Source organism: Gambusia affinis, linkage group LG13, assembly GCF_019740435.1.
Source record: "Gambusia affinis linkage group LG13, SWU_Gaff_1.0, whole genome shotgun sequence".
NCBI classification, from domain to species: domain Eukaryota; kingdom Metazoa; phylum Chordata; class Actinopteri; order Cyprinodontiformes; family Poeciliidae; genus Gambusia; species Gambusia affinis.
Genome location: NC_057880.1, coordinates 16,379,038 through 16,401,229, shown reverse-complemented (window position 1 = coordinate 16,401,229; position 22,192 = coordinate 16,379,038). Strand labels below are relative to the sequence as shown.

The 22,192-nt window shown below is 37.4% G+C and overlaps 2 protein-coding genes across 4 annotated transcripts; both read right to left on the bottom strand.

Moving 5' to 3' along the window:
- Positions 1 to 674: 674 nt before the first annotated feature.
- Positions 675 to 14,375, bottom strand: phf3 (PHD finger protein 3). Of its 2 annotated transcripts, none has more exons than XM_044136160.1 (16): positions 14,242 to 14,375; positions 12,469 to 12,719; positions 11,413 to 11,529; positions 9,174 to 10,497; positions 8,809 to 9,076; positions 8,390 to 8,441; positions 7,026 to 7,146; positions 5,950 to 6,106; positions 5,746 to 5,862; positions 5,416 to 5,538; positions 5,172 to 5,316; positions 4,892 to 5,078; positions 4,663 to 4,810; positions 4,100 to 4,189; positions 3,163 to 3,358; positions 675 to 3,070 (listed from the first exon to the last, which is right to left on the bottom strand). In XM_044136160.1, exons 2-16 carry the CDS (start codon positions 12,701 to 12,703, stop codon positions 1,383 to 1,385), a joined length of 4,968 nt encoding a protein of 1,655 aa, XP_043992095.1. In that variant the 5' UTR covers positions 12,704 to 12,719; positions 14,242 to 14,375; the 3' UTR covers positions 675 to 1,382. The 2 variants fall into 2 exon arrangements, with proteins under 2 accessions (XP_043992095.1, XP_043992094.1); XM_044136159.1 differs by having other exon boundaries at positions 12,469 to 12,715; positions 14,242 to 14,364.
- A 931-nt stretch (positions 14,376 to 15,306) lies between these two features.
- si:dkey-103j14.5 (isoaspartyl peptidase/L-asparaginase) lies at positions 15,307 to 19,233 on the bottom strand. Of its 2 annotated transcripts, none has more exons than XM_044136226.1 (7): positions 19,132 to 19,233; positions 17,835 to 18,042; positions 17,411 to 17,553; positions 17,048 to 17,211; positions 16,226 to 16,344; positions 15,985 to 16,095; positions 15,307 to 15,711 (listed from the first exon to the last, which is right to left on the bottom strand). In XM_044136226.1, the coding sequence occupies exons 2-7, from the start codon at positions 18,022 to 18,024 to the stop codon at positions 15,503 to 15,505; spliced, it is 936 nt and encodes a 311-aa protein (XP_043992161.1). In that variant the 5' UTR covers positions 18,025 to 18,042; positions 19,132 to 19,233; the 3' UTR covers positions 15,307 to 15,502. The 2 variants fall into 2 exon arrangements, with proteins under 2 accessions (XP_043992161.1, XP_043992162.1); XM_044136227.1 differs by lacking the exon at positions 19,132 to 19,233 and adding an exon at positions 18,194 to 18,291.
- Positions 19,234 to 22,192: the final 2,959 nt, after the last annotated feature.

Here is a 22,192-nt window from a genome sequence, read left to right as displayed (position 1 = left end):
TTTTCCCAGTTTGATCCTTAGTTTGAACTTCTGCAAGTTGTTAGCTGAATTTGATGCCTAAATGCATTAAATTGGTGCCATTTGCTTTAACATAAGTGACAAAGTGTACCTACTTCATATCTCTACTGAGGGAAAGATTAAAGTTGATGCTTAAAACTCAGCATCGACGGGAACAGTGGTGAAGTCTGTGATCCGTATAAAGAGGCTTCAGTCCTCGACGTGGCCGTCGCAGGTTTGAGATCCTGCCTGATGACCACTCCTCACAACCTTTTTTCCTGTCTGACCATTATCAAATAAAGGCCAAAGCTGAAACATTAAAAGCATTTCACCATAAAAAACACTCAGCATTGACTGGTTACCACTATCAAGGTCGAACAAGGCTACGAAACGTTATGGTTTTAGTAATGTAAATATTGTCTGCCAAACTGTGGCTTTGGGCTAGAAGTCCTAAGTTTTCTCTGGTATTACAAAGTAAAATGTAACAAACCATTGTCCCTCCCTAAAATGTTGCAATTCTTTAGCTAAATCCTGTTCAGTTGGTCGAAGAAAAACTGCTGCTGCTGCTACTTTTTCCTCAATTGCAAGGAATACAAAGTCAGCTGTTGGCAAATATTTCTACCAGTGAGCAACACCGACAGGTATGGTGTGGAAACTAAAGGACCACCACCCATGACTCTTTTCAGGGCAACACTGTTTTAATTGGTTTTAAAAGCAGATCATGCTATTAATTTTCGTTTTAAACATTTGTGTTAACACTTGGATATTTGTACTGAATGCAACATCTCAAAAAAAGCCACCTTCGGTAACAATTACCAATACAAAAGGATTAGTTTTATTATGAACTGTACATAAACACACAGTGCAAAGGCACACATTTCTAGTGTATATTACAAGCCAAAATGTACACACTTTCTCAACCGAAAGCTTATAAAATATTGAAGCAGTTTAAAAGAAATTAAAATAGAAAGAAAAGCACAAAGCTGCTGTTTAGATTTTCCGTAGTTAAATATTGTGTTAAACATTCAAGCTAAAATGTGGTGCTCATCTTATGTTCTCCATTCGCCCACATTTTTGCATGTGACCAGGAGACTGATAGTACAGCAGCATAATATAAACAAGATAGAGAAGAGATAAATCATTAAACCGTTCCAGTATTCTTTTCTTGGTCTGAATAAAAAAAAACAAACAAAAAAAACAGTTGGGATCTCATTTGGCTGCACCATTAATAACATAAAATGGAACTTCATTGTTGTATAAAATTATTTTATCAATTGCCAGTGTAGAAAAGTGGCATGTACCAGCCATGTGATCAACACGCTTCAAGTCCTTAAGAGCTCAAAACACTCTTTAGGCAGGATTTTTTTAAAAACAAAGCAACAGTACTATGACGAGTAGCTGTCTTTTGAACTTCTACGTCCGTTTTCGTAGTCAGAGTCCCGCCTGTGCCTGTGTCTGTCCTTGTGATGGCCGCTGTAATCGTTGCTGTGGTGCCTCTCTTTCCTCCTCTCACCGTGGCGGTCTTCAGAGTGGCCGTGGTGCCTGCTCCTCTCCCTGTACTTGTCGTCGTCACCGTACTTTTTCTCCCGCTCCTTGTCATGGTGCCGGCTCTTTTTCTCGTGGTACGAGTCCTTGTGGTAGCTGTGCCTCCCGTAGTGATCTCTATCTTCGGTGTTTCGCGGCCTCTCCCAGGGGTCGGTGTAGCGCTCGTTTAGAAGTTTCTGGTCTCTGGCCCCGGATGATATATGGCTGGTTGGCTCTGAAAGGCTTTCGGGATGCGGAGGAAGGGCCTCTGAAGTGCCGTCCTGATCTTTCTGCACGTTAACATTCTGGTCTTCTGTGTTCAAGTTGGACATAGCATTAGAAGTCGTGGCACCTAAGTTGTTACAGCTGCCAGCGACTGGCTCAGAGGCTTCTGTGTTCGACAATTCTTGATGTCCCTGGATTTCAGGAGGATTTGGATTTTGACTAACTGCAGCACCAGGATGACTCAGGCTAGGATCATCGTTACTGGGAAATGATTTACAGGTGGTTTGATTTATTTCTTCCAGCTTGTGTCTGGCCTGTGAGAGCTGCAAATATCCTTGGTGAAATGGTAACAGTGGATCCTTTTTAATGCTGCTTGACACGGGGACTGGTTTAGGACCTGAAACATCAGGAAGGCAGGCTTTATCCTTTTGTAGCACCATTGTCTTATCTTCGTTCTCTGAGGAATATGCTGAAGATTTTTTCAGTATTCCACTTAAAGGAGCTTTCGAGCTGTTTGTGTGATCTGCAGTAGCCTGGGATTCTGACTGCAGCGGAGAATTCCCTTCACTTGTTTCCTTTTCAGATTCAGACAAAGGGCCAGAGCTGCTTTTGTTTGCTGAGGCAGAACCGCCGGGTTCAGTGCCACTCGGATATGCCGACATGCTCACCAGGAACGCTTCAGTCGATACATCTGGGGGCTTATCTTTCAGTGTGATTGATGTGTGATGGACCACAACAGGAGAGACTTTTCCAGAGGAGATGTTGGAAGCAGACGCGTTAGAAGGACACGGCAGCTCCGATCCAGCTTTAACAGATTTAGTTTCTTTCTTCCTGATGAGAAAACGAGAAGAGGCACCAGCTGTCGGACCCTTCGAGTCACCAGTTGATGCATCTGTTTTGGGAGCAGGCTTGGTCTTTGGGGTGTCGTGTCCTGCTGTCGCAGGTTTATCTCCGACATCTGGCAGAGGAGGTAATTCCCCGCCCCATCCCACTAACACACCTGGAAGAAAGCGAAGTGGCTTTTGTGTCTCCTGGTTCCCCGGCTCTTCTGTTGCAGCTGGTTCTTCAGACGAATCGGCAATAGGCTCGTCTTCGTTAGTATCGAGGGGTTTTTCCACCTCTTTTTTGAGCGAAGCGGTCAGAGAAGACAGGAACAATTTTTCCTCCTCCTCAGTGTTTCTTGTAACTTTTGTGGCAACTGTGATGGGCTTGGTTTCTGGGACAATCCTCGTAGATTCATTCACATCCACAGTGAGGAAATCTCTTTTTGGCCTCTGGCGAATGATGAGTCCAAGAAGGAGGTTGGAACGGTTGTTTTCCAAACCTATCAAAGATATCAATTATTTTGAAGTGTTGCATGAGTAAGTTTACAAAATAAAAAGAAAACAATTACAAACGCTCTGTTGCCCTAGTTACCTGGCCCGTCAAAGGGAACAAGCTGATGAGGAACTTTTTCTGTGGCACCAAGGGGAATGAGATACATATCCTTCACTTGTCGCAGGTTATTGGAAACCACCCCAAAACGCCTACGGCTGCTGAAGTAGGCATAAAGAAGAGTATAGGAGATCTCATCTTCTTCTGTCTCCGGGGAGAAACGAACCAGGCACACCTCCTTTAATGAAACAAAAGCCATGCGTCGGTAAAAAAAAAAAAAAGTTTAATTACATTATGAATTATTGCATAATTAAATTAGGCATCCACTTTAAGTTAGGCCACAGCTTCTGACCCATTAAAAAAACAACAGTCATTTTTGTTTTATGGAGCATTTAGCCGGTGAAATATGAAAATGTTGGCAGGCATTTGGGAATCTCAGAAAGAAGGTAAGGACTTACACTTTCAAAGAATACAAATAAAAACTGATTTTTTTAAGTAATATTAGGTACCAACTTTAAAATGTCATCTCTGCAATAATTTTGGCTTTGTCCTAAATAACTGAAGATCCTGTTTTATGGGAACAGGACTGCTCTCCCACACACAGCATGACATAACTGTGATTAATGTAAGCCATTAATGACCGCTCATAACAGAAAAGCTAGGAAAAATATTTTTTAATGATGTACTTGAATCGTCTTGTACCTCTACGTTGAAGCCTTACAAAACAATAGATCTGAAAGCCCACTGATTACTGTTCAGTGTGTTTTACTCTTTTTCCTAATAACTCGATCTGTAAAATAAATGTTCCATGCAAAAAAATTTGGAATCCAACTTGGAAAACTTCTATATGAAGTAAAATCCTTGTCGTTTCATCCATGTGCACCAAAATATTTAAGATAAATTAATGAAGGCGGAGATTACTAGCTCATATTTTTGCTTTTGCTTGATTCCAAATGAAGAAAAGATGCCCAATACTCACTTTTGTCCCAGTTGCCCGAATCTTCTCCAAGTAGTCCCAGACTGTTTGAGGACTTATCCTTCCACCAACTTGGATGCTGTCTGGAAGGTCCTATTGAGACAAAAAAAAGAAAAAAAAAAAAAGACATTAAACACAGTACAGACCAACAAAATTAGAAATGCAAATTTACCAGAGTTTTAAAAACTGTTTAAAGACTTAAAGCTATTTGCTGGATACTTCATTTTTATTTGACAAAGTAAAATTGTGTTGCTTTTTAAAATTATTATTATTATTTTGCAGTGATAGGATGCTGCAAGTATCTGGGTCATGTCTCTGCAGTTCTTGTGCCTGCTTCACAGGTAACAACAGCCACTTATGTGGCAGTCAAACGATTTGAGCCTTTCTGACTCATTTTTTGTGTTGAAGTTACTCCCTGAGAGTTGTTGAGCTGTGTAAGGGGCACACAGCTGATAATCCAGACACTTCTCATAGGCTGCACCTGAATGCCTATTTCCATCTGCACTTCACTGTAGTGTTTACTTTTCACGAGAGAATCTGAACATGCTTTTCCGTATCCACTTTACCTCCGATAAGTTGTCCAAAATGCCTGAGACAGGAAAAGCTTTTGTCACAAGTTTTGCCACCGCGTGCATGTGAATGAATCCTCGCCACAGGGTCTTCAAGTTGGAAAGGAAAGCGGCTTCTTCATCTCTTCCAGCCGCGTGATCTGACCTGGAGCAAAAAAAGTGGAAAGCAACAGTGAGAAAAACTTGCAAGAGGCAAAGTTATAAGAGGTCAAGCAGTGCTTCCCACCTTGCTTCAAAGCCTGATTTGGCATTTCTGAAGCTCTCCTCCAAAACGGTGAGGTGCAGGTCGTCGTCGACTGGAGGAGGCGGCGTGCTCTTCCCCTCCTCTGATTTAGCTGAATGCCTCCGTACTACTGTGGTTGCAACTTTAGCCACCTTGGTTTGAGCCTCTTCCACTGGGGGCGCCATACGACCTTATAATAGAATGTAAAATAAACCAAGTTGGATGCTTAGAATGCTAATGTGATTAGTAAGATCACAATCAGGAAAATAATTTCAGCTCTTACCTGTGCAGATTTTGCAATGTAGATCAAATAAATGAGACTTGTGTTGACTTGTAGTGTCTTTCTCAACCTTTGTAGTCTCTTCTTTTCTTTCCGGGGTTTTGGGAGGTTCTGGTACTTCTTCAGTCACTTTGGGGAGAGGCTCAAGCTAAAAACGAAGAAGAAGGAAAAAGCTCAGGGTTTATCACTAAACAACTTTTGGCCACGTTTAAGAAAAAAATTTTCTGCTTTAAACTTTGGCATTTACTTCTACAGGCTCCGGGGCTTTCATCGGCTCCTGGCTCTCGATTTCAATTTCTCCTTTGTGTGTAATCTTAGTAATGGGTCGTCTTTCCACCTCTCTTTGTTCCTTTTCAATCATCTCAATAGTCTAAAACAGAATAAACAGATATAAGTTGTTTTTTTTTCTTAAAATTTAGGCATACTTCAAGAAAACTGACCAAAAACATGCAAACTTTTCAACATAAAGTAAAAATGACCTCTTGAGATTCACTTTTAATTTCACAGCTCAACAAGAAAGTCAGTACAAGTCGTCAGTGTGAGCAGTAACAAACAGAAAACATTAAGAATCACATACGTGTCTGTTTTCTCTCTGTCGCCAGGCAGCCAATTCTTTTGAGGCCAGCTCCTCCGGACTCATGCGAATTAGGTTACCAGGAGAAATTTCCCCATTAAGAACCCTTTTGAACAGAACCTGCAAAAGAAAACAATTACAAGTTACAAAAGGCAGATGGTATAATGGCAAACCTTTGAATTAAGTCTGGCATAAATAGGCACTTACATTATTTTTTGTATCCTTTAGGTTAAACATCAAGCTTCTGTACTTGTTCTTGTATTTGTGGTCAGTGTCTTTATAAAGTTGAAACAGCTCTCTTTCAGTCTTCTTGGCAACCTCAGAGGCTCTCTCCTCTGGGATGTTTAGATCTGAATCCTTCAACCTAAAATGAACAAGATGTCAGTTATTTAGAACATACGCAGATTTTTTGAATAGTTCAGCGTGTTACAGATTTGGACAAGATGCGCTTCTAGACAAATAATTGTTAGAATTTATTTCAGCTAGAATATACAATGTGAAATTCAAAAACTGGGGAGAACAGAGAGAAGTGTCTTACTTTGAGTGAGACTTTTAATTTTATTATAATTTAAATTTACCTACACGGTTTAGGTAAATTGCTGGTTCTTTTCAGACCCAGCATGACTCAGCTACTAATATCCACCCCTACAATATATACTACACTTCAGAACATTTACTAAAATTTAGATAACCACTGAAATCTTTATTAACTAAACCTTTTTTATATCTACAGTCTATCATTGTGGAAGAAATGGTAGTATTGACATGAGAACGATTTGCTTTTATTTACATAAACATGCAATTTTAAACAGTTTAAGGAACAAGAATTCTATTGCAGGTATTAAAATATCTGGGGATAAATTCCTTTCAACTGTCCTTGCAACATGGAGCTTGTAGTTATGAATATACACATTTATGACAGTTAAATATATTTTACGGGGAAAAAAAACTGGGTACATTTAAAGCTTTATAATAAGACATTGCAAAGTTTGTCATATACCCAATAGTTTCTGCAGAGAATAAGAGTAGAAAATAGCACACATGTGGTTGTATTTGAAACACTGAATGTAACTAGACAGCCTGCAAGAGAGAAATGACCCTGAGGTCACTCAGATATTGGGTTTTAAGGGGAAAGTCTGACACACATGGTATCACTTCTTTGTTAATGCTGTGGAGTTAAGGGTCTCCCTTTTTGCTCCTGACAGCGCAACACAGAGATGAGTCGTCACGGAAATATGATCAGAAAGGGTTAACAATTGTATTTACTTCTAAAATATACTGACCTCTGTGTGAGAATTTCTCTAAGGGAATCACGCACACTTTTCCTGATTGCCTCCACAGACACGGGTTTCTTCGAAGTCAATGACGTAGCCTTGCTTTTAGATTCGTGTTTGGACAGACTCCCTGTGAGGACAGAATGTTAATATGATCAACCTGTGTTAATAAATATTAAACTGTGAGTTACAAAAAAATATATCAAGGGATTATCAAATTTAACTTCAGCAACAATTATTTTAGTAATTGTTTATTCGAAAGAATAATCTAACAATTGATCAGATTTTAAAAATTAGAACATTCTGCAGATTTTTTATTTCACCACTTAAAGATTTGTATACACTATTAGAAACATATCAAAATATACAAAATGTTTTTCTAAATAAGAAAATAATCATTTAATCGCCCAAAGTGCAAAAATATAGCATTGCTTTCGTAAATGCTGGATCATTTGGAGTAAAGGTTGCATCAACAACATGTGAAAAACTCAGCTCTTACTGCTTGATTTGACAGCAATACATCGTAGAGCTAAACTGTTGAGTTATTTTTGAATTTAACCAATTAATAAGTAGAGAGCAAAAGTTGGTTAATTGATTTTTTTTATTAATTTATCAGCAACATTTAAATCAGGTGAAGCTAAAACTATGCCAGTTGAGGAGTTCTGTGTAGAACATATTTAAAAGGGTTTTTTGTTTATCTTAAATGCTAAATTTATATTTTTATACAGTTTTGACTTAATTACTTCTGAGTGCTGTTTTTTTAGTAAATGGAATTTTTTTGAGTCTGCTATTCCAGTTAATAATGAATGGATTACTAAATATGTTAACTATTATGTCAATAATTGATTCATAACAAATTGATCTGATAAATTGTTACAGTCCTAATTTCAAGCATCAAAAATCAAGCCAAAATTATGAGTAAAATTAAAATATATATATATATATATATATATTTAAATTACAATTAAATGTATCTGAATGAAAAAAGACAATAAAAAAAGTAAATAGTAATTTTAGAAATTAAATAGACTGCAAAGGTGAATCTCAAAATTATTTTCTATGAATTCAAACGTGTTTTTGATCAAATATGCAAGTGCTTAAATTCCTCTTGTATGTGTCTGGGAAGGTTTTCAGTCAAAATAGAGTAAAAAAGAAAACACCCCTAAAGATACATACATATATAAAACAAAATAATATTTATAAAAAATAAAACCAAGTACTGCAGATTGTTGTTCCACGTCAGTCTTCAGTAAATCTTGTGGATGTTCTTATAGGGAAGCTGAACCGAAGAAGCCTTCTGGCCTCAAGGCCATCATAATGTTCAAAACAGAACTAGACAGAAATATTTTTACATTCACAGCCGTTATCTGCACCTGTTTTATGAGCTGTTTCTTTGACATCAGTGGACTGTCTCCTCTCTGCATCCTGTTTCAAAATAAAAAGAAACAAAATGCATTAGATATACTACTTGGACAATTCATTAAGACAAACAGAACAAACTGCATTAAAAGGAAAGTCCCCAGTGACGCAGAAATGCTAGTAGATATGGTAGGTGAGATTAGTGTGTGAGAAACTAAATGTGTGAGTGGAATGTGTTATCCAGACACCTGTGCGAACACCTCTAGTTCAGCCAAAGTAAAAGCAAAAAGAGAACAAACCCTTACATAGTGGAAACACTGGCTATGATTAATAGAGGATTAATTAGCCAGGGAAACAAACATCTTAGTAAAATAAAACCAAATAAAAAAAACCAGATTGTTTAACTGAGACCTCCAAAAAGACTTCTGCTTACCTTTCTTACTGGTCTGACGCCCCCTGATGCGAGCGGCTGGGACGACCCTGGACGGGGCTTTTGAGGCGGCTTATGATCCTGCACTTCATGAGCTTCTGGCTTGGCCTCTGCTGAGGGCTCAGGATCCATCTTCTTACTTTCCTCCTCACAGCATTTTAAGCACACATACATCTGGTCCTCCTCCTCCATCTCGCGCACTTTGGCAAGGTCGAGGCCAACGCAGTCGCCGTGGAACCAGTCATCACAACGACCGCATCCCACCATGAACCTAAGCGAAGCATCAATGTGTTTAAAAGATGTTTCTCGAAAAAATCCCTGAATTCAGGTATTGTACGTCTTATATATAGGTAGAGAGCAACACTCACATGTTGTTATGATGTTTTTTACACAACCCACAGCAGTTGTTTCCATCCCAGACACTCTCGGTATCAGCAGGCTGCTCCTCAACCGTTTCCTTCTTCACAGGTGGGGCGTTATCTGGAACAAACAGCTCTGGCTCATCCAAAGAGATGCTCCTCGAATTCCTGCTTTTTTGTTTCTGGAAAATCTTTTCAGGCTTTTTGGCTTTCTCCTGTCCTCCTTCTTGAGTTTTTAGAGAATTGCCTGGATGATGGTGGTGATGCTCAGCTTTTGAGATATTATGAGGATTATTTAGCCTAGCTGCTCCCTGATGGTCACCAGTGCGATTAGCTGTTACTGGTATCTTCTTCGCAGCCGAGCTGGGTGTACCTGGTGATTTTGGCTTCATTTTATCTTCCCCTCCACTGTGCAGCTTTTGAACTTTAGCAGCGTGCTCACTGTGTGTGTTTTCTACGTGCCTTTTCAAAGGAGAAGAATCTTGTTTGTCCTTCGTAGTCTTCATTTTGTGCAGGTCTTCTCTGGTTTTAGATGGCTTGTCTTGGGTCGCTTTATGCTCCTTATCCGTGTGGCTTGTTTTGGATGAACCCAACTCCTTGTTCTTGTTCAGTGTTGGTCCTTGTTTAGGCTTTGGTGGTATTTTGGCTGCACTTTGAAGCTTTTCCTTACCATCAGTCTTGTCTTCATCAGCTATGTCTTTCTGAATGCTCAGTGGATGTTTGACACCGTCCTTTCCTTTGTGGAAAGGCCTTTTCTTTTTTACTGGAATTTTCTTATCTTCGTGTTTCGTCTCCTGCGTGGAGATGGTTTCTACTATTGTTCCGTTTGACGTCTGCACATCATTCGGGTTTACGTACGGGCCTAAACCGAGATTTACATCATTAGATAAGCTCTTCTCCGTCACATCAGTGGCCGACGCATTTTCTGGTGCTGGGGTTTCTTGTACTGGATTCTGTATGCAGGCAGCACCTTCTGGCAAAATGGCCATGTCGATGTCACCACCATAAGAGAAGCCGTCCTCGAAGCACGCTGGCTCACCAGTGTCGAGGCTGTGTGTGTATGAAGGTCCGGGAAGCAACTCAATTTTAAATCCACCAATTGTGACAGTGAGCCGTCTCAATTCAACTGTAGGATTCAACCATACTCCACTGTCTAGATCACTGATGTTAATACGGCCCCCCAGAGTCAACTCTTTCTTCTGCTGTGTGCCTCTAACTCCTTTCTCAATGAGAAAAGACTTGCTAAGCCATTTGCCGTGTCTCCTTCCAGGTCGTCCTCTGATTAAGGTGTTCTTGGACATCCTTGGCTGTTTGTCACCTCTATGATCTGAAGCTGAAGGAACACAAAACAAATATGACTCCTTGTCTTTTAAGCAAATTTCTACACGTTAAAAAGCTCTCTAACAACCAAACATTTAGAGAACAAACCTTTTCCTGTGAAACCATCCTCTTTGAGAAGGGTCTTCACAGCACATAGGTTTGTAAGTTAATAAATTCATAAACAATTTTCTCACTGACTGTTATAAGCTGGACATACGTATATACAGTTTTTCTAAAGGGATTAAATTAACATCGGAGATGCACCAATCTGAGAGTTTGTGGTCTATCACTGAAATGGAGACCTGTAGATTTTAGCCGGCTTCAGTGCCTTTGCAATAATGGAAATGTTTTTGTCGACTGTCTTAACAATAAAAAACATCAATAATAGAAAGAAGTATTTCAACTTGGTTGAACAAACTGCAAACATTTCCAAATGCTTTATGATCCATGTATGACAGAGGTTAAAAGTTCAAGTAATAAAATAAAGCGGCGTTGCGTAACACAGTTAACTTTTGTGTTGTTTGATGAAGCTCTCATAACTGGAGCTCTTCTGTTTTCTCAGGAGCTATTAGTGTAAAAATTTAACTAATTTCTACTGGTCTAAATATTTGCATAAAAGCAAACATTTATTTCATAGACTCAAAAGACGATGGTGAGCAGCAGACTGTCCATCGACAGCAGGCTTCCTTATCAAACTTTGTGTACATCTAAGCTTAAAATAAACTACAAATTCTAAAACAAACATCTATTGATATGACTGAAGCAATTTATAATTTACCAGATCACTATGTATATGTTATCTCAGAGTCTAACAACATTTTCTTTGTTTCTGGCCAGATGATCATCGCTCAATCATAAAAATTCTATTTCTGTTCACCAAATGATTTTTTGTTGTTTCCAATCAATCTTTAAATGACTCCCTACTTACCGTGGTCTAAACTGTTGGGATGTTTCTTCTGCTTGCCAGTGATTTGTTTATCCTGTGAGGTCTCAGCAACATTCAGTTCACTAGAGAGGCCTGCAGATTCTGAATCCCTACGCGGACCTACAAAAACCAAAGAGGAAAGAATCTCCTTATGCCGACATAAAGCGCAAGTAAACTACAAATGAATTCTAAATGCCAGCGACAAATATTACTGACTTTTTTATTGTGCTTGAAACAAAGTCTTGATCTACACATGCAGCTGACAAGGCTTGGGCCTGTCACAGATATCAAAATATAATATTTACAAAAGCCCATTTCAAAACTGCTTATATTTCCTACTACATTATTCCTAATGTTAGAAAAAATTAGTATTAATTACTCAGCTGAGCTCTGCAGGCTAACATTCCAATGAACCAACCAGCTGAAAGCAGCCTGATATATTTGTGTTTCTCTATAAAGACAAAAATTGCAAAACAGTGCAATATTTTGCAAGGTAACTTAAAAATTTTATTTATTTATTTTTTCCTTTATTCTATGTATTAAAATCAAAATAAACATATGATATAGATGATATCATCACTGTAGTAATCAAAGTGTTTTCTTAACTGTAGGACTAGTTGTTGCTTTTCTGTTTTGAACAGAAAACAGAAAAGCAGTCACGCAGTGCAGCTTTGTTTCTTTGCCATGTTGGCTACTGTGAAAATATTATTTTAACTCAACGTTATCAAACTGGGTCTCGTACCAGCAAGTGTTCTGCGTTGATGAAACAAGGCCTACGTACACACAGCTGGTTACCATGAGGATCTTACAAAAGCATCTCAGTGTTTGAACTCAGGTCAAACTGGCTTAAAAATTAACTACGCAAAACCAGCAAAGAGAAAAACTCTTTACAGATTTGTTTCTTAAACTTTTTTTAAAGGTTTTATAAAACGAGTGAGAATTTGAATTACAAATTCTCATTTGTTTGTCAAACACTGAATTACATGTTTGTTTTTAAAGGTACAAATCCAAAATCTAGACAAGATCATTTCTCTCAACATTTTTTGGCTTTGGACTTACTTGTTGAGCCAGAAATATGAAAAGCAGGATCTTCATTTTCCAACAGGTTGAACTGAGTGCTTGCACATCCAAACATGGGGTCTTTGTCACTGAGCATGTTCTTTAGAGAGTCTTCCAGTTTGGATCCTGTCCCAAACTCATTACTGGCTTCACATTCCAAATTCTGATTCAATGTTAAGGACTCATCCAACTGGTCACTGGGTATCAAATGGTTAAAGGTGTCCACAATATCCATGAATGCTGCTGCCTTCCTGAATCAAAACAGCAAACACACAGTATGAATAAGTGGCACAAACTAAAATACTACATTCGTAATGTTAAGAAAACCGTCAACAAGGCTTTAATCAGGTACACTATGAATACATACAAATGTTTTCCTTTTCCCTGTAAAAAACATACCTAATATTTGTTATTGTGATTTTGATTCAACAAAATTCTCTGTGTTTGATTTGCACAAAGATAGGTATACTGTTTAAATTAAGCAAGTAGGCTGTTCCATAACACTGACAAGTACATATGTACCAAAAAGTAACTGATCGATTTGATATGTCAGTGCCTGCTTATTGTACTTGTGTATAATGATGATTTCATCATAATTTATCAATTTATTTTTAGGATTTAGCTACAAATTTTAATTCGAAAAGAAATGAAGAATATTATTTTGTTTTAATGCAGAATGTTTTATATTTAACTGTAAAAATATTTTACAGCAAATATAGGTCTAAAGATCTGAATAAAAGGTCAAGTCACGTAAAATGTAAATTAGGCTAGCAAAAATTTCAAACATTGTTGAACAATTCATGGCATCCGAAGAATACAGAGATAAGTGGATTACACTTATTTAAAGATTTTCAGCTTCTAAAACGCAGCTACCTGAATTTCTAATCTACATACATAATTACGGATTTATTTTAAAATTGTAATGTTATTTTAGCTGCAATTGTTTGCGTCAATATAAGAATCAGGATGCGTTTGCGAACGTTTGTTATACGCCAATGCAAAAAAACAACTGGGCCAAGCAAACTTTATTTTTTGCTACTGCGAGTGGCTCAACATCTGGCTAAACTTTACCGTGTTTACCAACAGAGATTGCAAACAATCTAAATAGGAGTTCTGGTAGTTATCAGCGAATTCAACTTGAGAACTCTTCGTGGTCAATTTGTAAAATGGGCTAAAAGTAAGGCAGCGGATGACGTGTGTCCAATATTTTCTGGTGAACAGCCGCAAAGACTACACATCATGCAACAAGCCACATTTAAACAGCCTGTGCGCCATAAAACAAGACTGGAATCTGACAGGTTAATGTTTGATTTCTTTAAGGCTAAGTTAAAATCCACCCATAAAATTTACAATCAAAACAATGCCTCACTGAATCAATTAAAACGTGTTAGCAGGCTAGCATGCTAGCACTGCAGCACAACAATCCGCTTTAGAACGCCATCATGGAGGCTAGCATGCTTTACTTTTATGGGAAAAATATGCCCCTACAGTAAATCACTGTTACAAACCTTACCATCACTCTTTGCTTCAAATATGTCGGGTGCCTTAAAATTAAAAACATTGATTATTTATGGCATATATTTTGTGCTAATCTTGGAGCTAAATCTCCGAAACGGCGGCAGCTAGATAGCTTTAGCACAGGCCTTGGCTATCAAGTTTGTTTGTAGCCTATATATTGATTCTGGGCCGTTAGAAGATCTCGATCACTTGCATGTCGTGATAGATTTGCAGTTGGGTTATTGTGAATGATTGGTTTGTGTGCAACAGACTCACCTCTCCTGTGCCGCGTTAACGTTGCCCACTCGTATAAGGTTACATTCTAGCACAGCTGCACCCAGTAACTTCCTCTAACGGAGCCGTCATTCGTCCCGCTGATGCAAAGCTCCTGACAGACGACTACAGTGGTCACGTGGTTTCTGTTTACGGACAGTAAAGAAGCTCATTCTTCAAATATGATGGATATTATGCCTTTATTACTTTGCATCTCTACCATATTCAAAGTTATACTTTCAATATATTTAACATATTGAAAGTAAATCGTGCCAGTATGACATGCACCCTAAGAACTTTAAGAAACAACAGTTCAAATAATCTAAAAGTGAGAATCTCTAGTCTGAACTGTTGAAATTGATGGATTAAAATAAACAGACGTCATTTGACATACACATTAGTTATTTAGTAGAATTTTTCAGGTCAGATTTCTACCAATCCTATTGGACAGTGCCTTGTTTAAATATTTACTTTACTGATATCTTGTTTATGACAGTTTTAAAAGCTTTTGTTGAGTATTAGAACAATGGCTACCAGTTCTTGCACATCAACACACCTGATTTAAACGGACTGGTCATTCTAATAGAATGCTGAGTAACCTATTGGTACATCCAGAATCTTCAGGAAACTAGGACATTATTTTTATATATTAAGTGTAGGGAGCTTTTAGGTCTTGATCAACACATAAAGTTTAGGAAACATTTACAAAGGTTCTCTGAAAGTAAAAAAAAAAAAAAAGTTTAAAAAAATCTAACAAATGAAAAAATGTTTCATTATTGAATATAAACAATATTTAGCTTACCAAAATGGGACAAAGACATTTTTCCTTCAATCTGCTCTTCTCCCGGTCAGATTGATTTTTCCCCTAACATTCTTATTGTGCTCTCTCCCCCCAAAGTAATACATCAGCTGTGACATGTTCATACAGAAAGTCCAGTTTACATAGATACATACTTTACAAGAGATGCTTTATTAGCATTGGAGTCAAATATGTGTTTGACAATAAACAACTTAATGTGTGAAAATATTTAATGAAACACATATCAAGCAATCAATATATTAGCCAACCATAAACATACTTTCCATTTATATTTTTCAAATGAAAGCAAATACATTCATTTTATTATTGTGCACATATTTAATTAAAGTCCATTGTTCACTAATATGCACTGAGTGAAAGAAAAATACTTCTATAAAAGAGAACACAGTACTTTTGAAATGCATGTCATCTACTACTCAAAGAAATAATTAAAAAACCCTTCTTCTACTGGGACAGTTTCTCTTTCAGCCTCTCTTCTGGGTTTATGCCAAACCACAGCACACCATCTACAGCAGCAGCCCAAGCCATCCGCTTGGTGGTGAATGTTGCAGCCCACTGCCCTGACGGAGCAACTACAATTGTGCCACCTGCTCCTTGGACACGATCACCCATGTACTGCAGGGACAACTGTGAGGCATCTGCTACTGATTTTCCTGTGACAGCAGAAAGGAGACAAAAGAGAACTTATTTCTTGAATAATTGTGTGGTTGTTTAATTTCACTAAAAGTTACATGATAAAATTTCATTTTATAAAGAACTGGCACATTTGAAACTTTCACATAAAAAAACGGTTCAAAAACTGAAAATCACAGCAGTACAAAAAAGCACAGAAATTCATTGAACTTTAAAGGCGATCATACAAAAAATGCTTGACTGCAGACAAAATCTTACTTTATATGGTTTTTTTGTTTGTTGTTTTTTTTTACCTTGTTCGACATGAGATAGGATGAGTCTGGCTAGAGTCACTTTAAGAATAGATTCTCCATGTCCAGTACATGATACAGCACCACTTGAGTTATCAGCATATCCTCCACAGCCTTAATTATAAGACAAACAAAAAGAATATATTTTTTTATCTGTTTGCACAGAATTTAATAAAAAATTATTTTCATTAAAAAGTTTTGTGAAAATAATTAAGTTCTTTTGGAATTTCAAATGACACCCTACCAATCACAGGAGAATCTCCAACTCTGCCGACCATTTTATTCCTGATGCCTCCAGTTGATGTTGCACATGCAACATTCCCAGCACAGTCCACAGCTACCGCCCCAACGGTCTCATGAGCCCTTTCAATGAGAAAAGTTTGTTAACAAAAAAATAAAATGTGCAATCTGAATACATACAGAAAGCTAATCTGGAGTTATCTGCCGGATTTAAGGGGATTTGTATGTTGGCCCAAAGGCTGCGCAACATATCAAGTGGCAATCGTCTTTGCAATTAGCAAAGGACTGATTTATTGCAATATTTTTAAGGCCACACAATTTCAGGTGTGGTAGATTGAAACTCCGTCTTCTTATATGCACCCGTTAGAATGAACTTTCACTGTCCTTTATTCCCTTAAGTGGAACAGATCTTTGTGGCCAAAATTAGACAGCTTAATAAGAGTCGTGGAGACAATTATGTAAAAAACTGAGTATCAAGGAATATGTGTTAAATGTAATCAAAATTGCCATTTAACTGTCGAACAGAAATATTGTAATGTAAGCTTTTTGTACAATTGGGCAGCCTTAATTGGGCTCAGAGCCTTCAAAATCAACTAATCTGTATGAAAGTGAGATTATATTTGCTATTAGATATCATTCAACTGTATAAATACTCAGAATAACATTAGAAAAATCTAATAGACAGTCAAATATTATTGTCTGACTGAGTAGCCTATTCAGATCAAAACTTATGGTTTGATATAAAAGGCTTTTGCTTTTACTGAAAGCAGAATAGACATCCGTCATATAAAAGTTGGATTGAACAGTGCATTAGAAAACTGCATACCATTTAGTGTTGAATTCTTGCATTACTCCTGCAAAGTATTGCTTGTGCTTTTCCCATTCCTTCTTCTCATATTCTGTCACCAGTTTATCAGTGGGAACGGTGTTGATGCCAATGCTCTCCGCAAACTGGTTTGCACCTTTACCAGTCAGCATTACGTGAGTTGTCTGAAAATTTCCACAGCTTATTACATACTAAAATTCAATTAACTGATGATAATGTTTGAATTTTTTAATGTTTGATAAGCAAAAACATTTAAAAAAAAGAGTCCCAATCCATCACTAATACTATTTAACTTCTGTTCTATTTTCCTTAAAGACAGAAAGAAAACACAACACAATAAATAATAAAGTAGAATAAAAAGACCTTCTCCATGACAGCTCTTGCCAGGGACACAGGGTTAGCAATGTTTTTTACACAAGACACCGCCCCGCTGGCAAGTGTCGTTCCATCCACAATAATGGCATCCAGCTCCACTTCTCCATCAATATTTAGTGTTGCTCCATGCCCTTAAAGAGAATGATTTGAAGATATTTTGTAATGTGTTTGTACAGAAAGAAAACATAGCAAGATTTTGCATGTTTGGCTACTACTTCTTCAATTGTTAAGAAGAACACTAGAGCCCACAAAAAGACCCCCTGGAGGGAAAAAAAAAAAAAGAAAGAAAGACCCCGGGCCGGGAATCGAACCCAGGACCTTCTCGCTGCAAGGCATAACTCACTTAGAGTATTGTAAATTCAAACTAAGCTGCATACATTTATCTTGAAGTGATAAATGAAATTGTATGCACCTGCGTTAAAAATGGGATTGTCTTCCAAAGCCCTAACAGCAGCCTCAACAGCATCAAGTGCACTTCCTCCATTTTTCAGGACTGAAGCTCCATGGCGTGCTGCTGCTTTTACCCCATCAACAGAGCCAGGGGCCATCTCATCTGGTATGGCCCAGGCACCACCGTGAACTACTAACACTGCTGACATCATTAGGGTCCTGCAGAAAAACTTTAACACAGACAAGAATGTCAACATAAATTTCCATTTTCCTGACATTTGCTAAGCATGTAATGAGTTGCTAAACAAAATTTTAAGCTGATACTAAAAGCAACATTGAACTTTGAAATTTGAACTGAAGGTATGTTTGTTATCAAGATACCAGAAGGACTTTATTCCAAATAGGTTACTTATGTGTTTGGGTCAAGAGGAAATACAAGCGGCCAAGACTATTTAACTTAGCATTTTACTTAAAGGGTACTGGGGAGCGAACTTTTCTTTCTTCAGAAAATACGAGCAGTCCTAAAAATTAGTCAGGCAGATCTCTCTGGCATATTTTTGACTACAACAAATAATCCACGATTTAACGGTTTATTTTGCATGAACCAACCACACACATTATAGAAGTTAGCATGTGATTCAACCTTTCAAATTCTGCCGTTAAGAAAAGTGAAACTGCCGCTCCTAAAGGAGGCGAAAATACACTTCAAATCGTATGCCAACTTCAATTATTAAGAACAACAAAATGTGTTCTTGCTAACTTTATTTAGCTAAAGTTTTACTTAAAAAAAGATTTGCTTACACAATAAGAGTCTTGTGAAATGTACATAACTCTGAAAAGACAATCTAAACGCAAATAATTAAAAAGTGAATTTATCTGACACAGTGTGAATGCTTGATGAATTTTTGTAGTGGGTTTGAGTTATAAGCGGAGGTAAGTAAAATAAGCAGCAGGTTTAAGGTATGTATGACCCACTTTTACGAGGGTCTGAAATCTCTTCAACTTATAACACGTCTATCGTAAATGTGGAAATACAGACCATGAAATATACATAAAATTTATACCCCTCAGCATTTTTTTTTTTTTACCCCTTTTGGGGATTTAGACCTTAGTTATGGGAGCGAAACCCCTCTTTCTCTGTGCAACTCGCACCTTGCTTAAATGTTATTTTTTATGTTAGTTCATTTTTTGTCTCTGTACAGTGGATGACAAAGCGCTGATATGGAGAGCAGTTGGGGTTCTTAACACTCGTTTCTTGTCACTTCGCACAGTTCGTGAAAGCATGTTATTTCACAGAGCGGTATTTCAGCGTTTCTTACCTGTTATGACTTCCAACCTTCTTTCAGAAGAGACGGCCTGCCGACACCAAAAGACTGCGAGGGGTGTTATGCCGAGAAACGCATTCCTACATGACCTGTTGCAGGAACGCGGATCGCTATAAACTCTCAGATATTAGTGACAAAACGGACCGAAATATGACTGACGAAACAACCTTCAAAAATATTCGTAAAACTTGACACCTTTGCCGAGTTGTTTGAGTCGAATGTTTTACATTGAATATTAAAAAAAAGTCTAATACAAAAATACTTTATTAATCCCAAAGGGAAATTAAATGGCCTTCTGACTTACTAATTCCTCAAAGAGTTATTGTAGCTTGTAGATATCTCTTGTAGCGGTAAGGTAACCCTACCCTACATATTACAGGACGTAAATCTTTAAAAGCCTCTGACTGAAGATACTCTGCCTTCCCAAAACAGTCTCACGAAGAGGATGATCAGGGTTGTCCATAATCAATATGTGCAATTCCCCACTTTTTCTATTAGGACCATAATAGTTTAAGCATTGTGTAACATCAAAACTTTTGAACCAGCTCTTAAACGCTGGTTACAAATAGAAGACAGTCTAAGAATTACATTCGGTAAATTGCACAATTTGGTTATCAGTAGGTCTAAGAAATGCGAAATAAGACAATATGCAGAATGTGTGTAATACGTTGCATGTTATCCCTATAGCAGAACCTGCTATAAATGGCTTTACAATATAGGTTCTGAAGATACATTGTGGTAAGTAAATAAGTACTATTTAAAGGAAAAAGACAGTTATAGAATAATTAGAAGATTTTTCTAAGTTTAAAAGAATCTTTTCATGTGCAGATTGCCTGTAACAGCTGCAATAAGTGGTACATCCAACATTGTGCGGAGAACCCACCAGCTGACAGATTTTTCCTGTGTTGTGCATTTATGTGTGCTTTTAAAGCTAAAAGTTAACAGTGTGAATGTTTTCTGATGAACATATACTACTTAGAGTTAGACCTTTTTATAATAACTTTTACCTAATCTCACAAAATTTCAAACTGCAAACAAAAAATTATGGCAAGTTTAATTTTAAAGCAAACATTGGTATGAACAAAGACATTCTAAAAATATTCATTTGGCTAATCAATATCCTTAAATACACAAAATGAAATTTTGTTGTAGACCACATTAAATCCAGGAAAACATTCATCCATTAAAAGATGTAGTACTGCAAAATAGAGAATTCCTTGACTTTTTTACATAAATAAATTTTGCAATATAGAGAAGAGCCTGGATGCAAACACTTGCTAAAAATTTCGAGTGTACAGAGAGGCAACTTTGGTATATACATTTTTTAAAAATGAATAAAAACATTGGAAACAAACTGTGAAAGTGAGAAACCTCGATTTTATGAAGCCAAAAAAAAACCTGCAAAAGTTTATATTTTATAGAAATAAAAATTGTCCCTGTATGGAGCTTGATGGTAGTTTGATGTAGTGTTGTACTTTGAGCAGCAGATGGTGTAACCCCTCTGTCAGGGCTGCAATTTGTTTCCCTATATATTGTAGAGTTGCAATGTGACCAACAGATGGCGACAAGAACATGTTGAATGAATGAACAACTGCCCATCACCAGATCATACAATCAGTCTCAAAAGAGTTCAGGTTAAAAAAAGAGGCAACTCTCTCCCCAAAATTAATAAATATCTGTATCCTACCTCAGAATTCCATTTCCCATCAAAAGCAACAAACTTAATATACACCATTAAAACAAATCAATCCAATAATTATGGTGATCACAAAAATAACGGTAGGATAATGACAATCATAAATCATTACACTGACTGCAACCAAGTAAAATTTCCTCCTAAAGATCATTGTACATATAAGGTGAAATGATTTTACTTGCGTCCTGAAGAAACAAAATGTCCTGGATTAACACTTCTGGCCCAGACCAAATATTAAACTCACTTTGATAAATACAGCAGTTGTAGCACAGAAATGCCTAGCAGGCAATGCTAGGCATTTCACAGACAATGCAACCACTATCACCTAAAGCCCAACCAACACACTTAGTAGAAATAGAGTAGAATGAATCCTAGTCAGCATCAAATGGAGTCACATGAAATTGATCTGGTATCTATTCAGAATGCCTCTTGGGTAAACTCCTTTGCATGATTTCTGCACACGTTGGGATGGGAACAGTAGGATGTGGCTCTCATTGGAGTTTTTGCTCCAATGAGAGCCAAAACTCTCATTCAAGATCACAGATAATGTGTGATCCAAAAGTTGTCTGGTTCAAATTATGTTAAGAACTCTGTGTGAGGAGAATCCATGTTCTATACCTTCATTCAGAAGGAGAGTAATGAAGTCAAAAAACAATCACCTTTTCGGGCTATGATAGAAAGGTGAATTAGTAGGAATGAATATTCATTTACTCTAAGGAGAAGTGTGAATGTGCATTGTTTCTTTTGTATTTGTCCTGTATTTTATCTGCAGGCTTTCCACAACAGGACAGTCGCAGTGGATATAAAGTTCAGGCTCTTTATGACCCTAAAAATAATGTTGAAAATAATTATTAATGGCAACAAATTTAGCTGATCTGTGTCAATTTTCAGAACAGTGCATTTTGTCTCAGTTTTATTTCGTTTAATTATGATGTGCCAGAGATCACATCAAAGTCTGCCAGATTGGTATTTCTTGCCAATTGTAAGCCCCTCAAGGTTTATATTCATGAGATGTTTAATTTACGCAGTAAACAACTCATCCTATTAGAGGAGGAAACATAAATGACAACAGAATAATTAACACCCACTTGTGAAACAGTTTGTCTGCAGGTCCCCCGCAGTCTTTATGATTCTGATTGGTGGGAAGAGACATGACTTTAAAGGTCAAGTGGAGCTGGAATTGGTTTTTTGCCAGGCTCATCTGCTAAAATCTCATTTGTAAGTGAGTTAGACAGGCAGCATGCTGGGAAAACGATGTCTTTAAGATTCAACTTACCATTATGACAAGATTAGGGAGGCATTTGAAATTCTTTACACATTTTTGCTTGACCATTAAGTAAGTCAATTAACTTTCTAAAA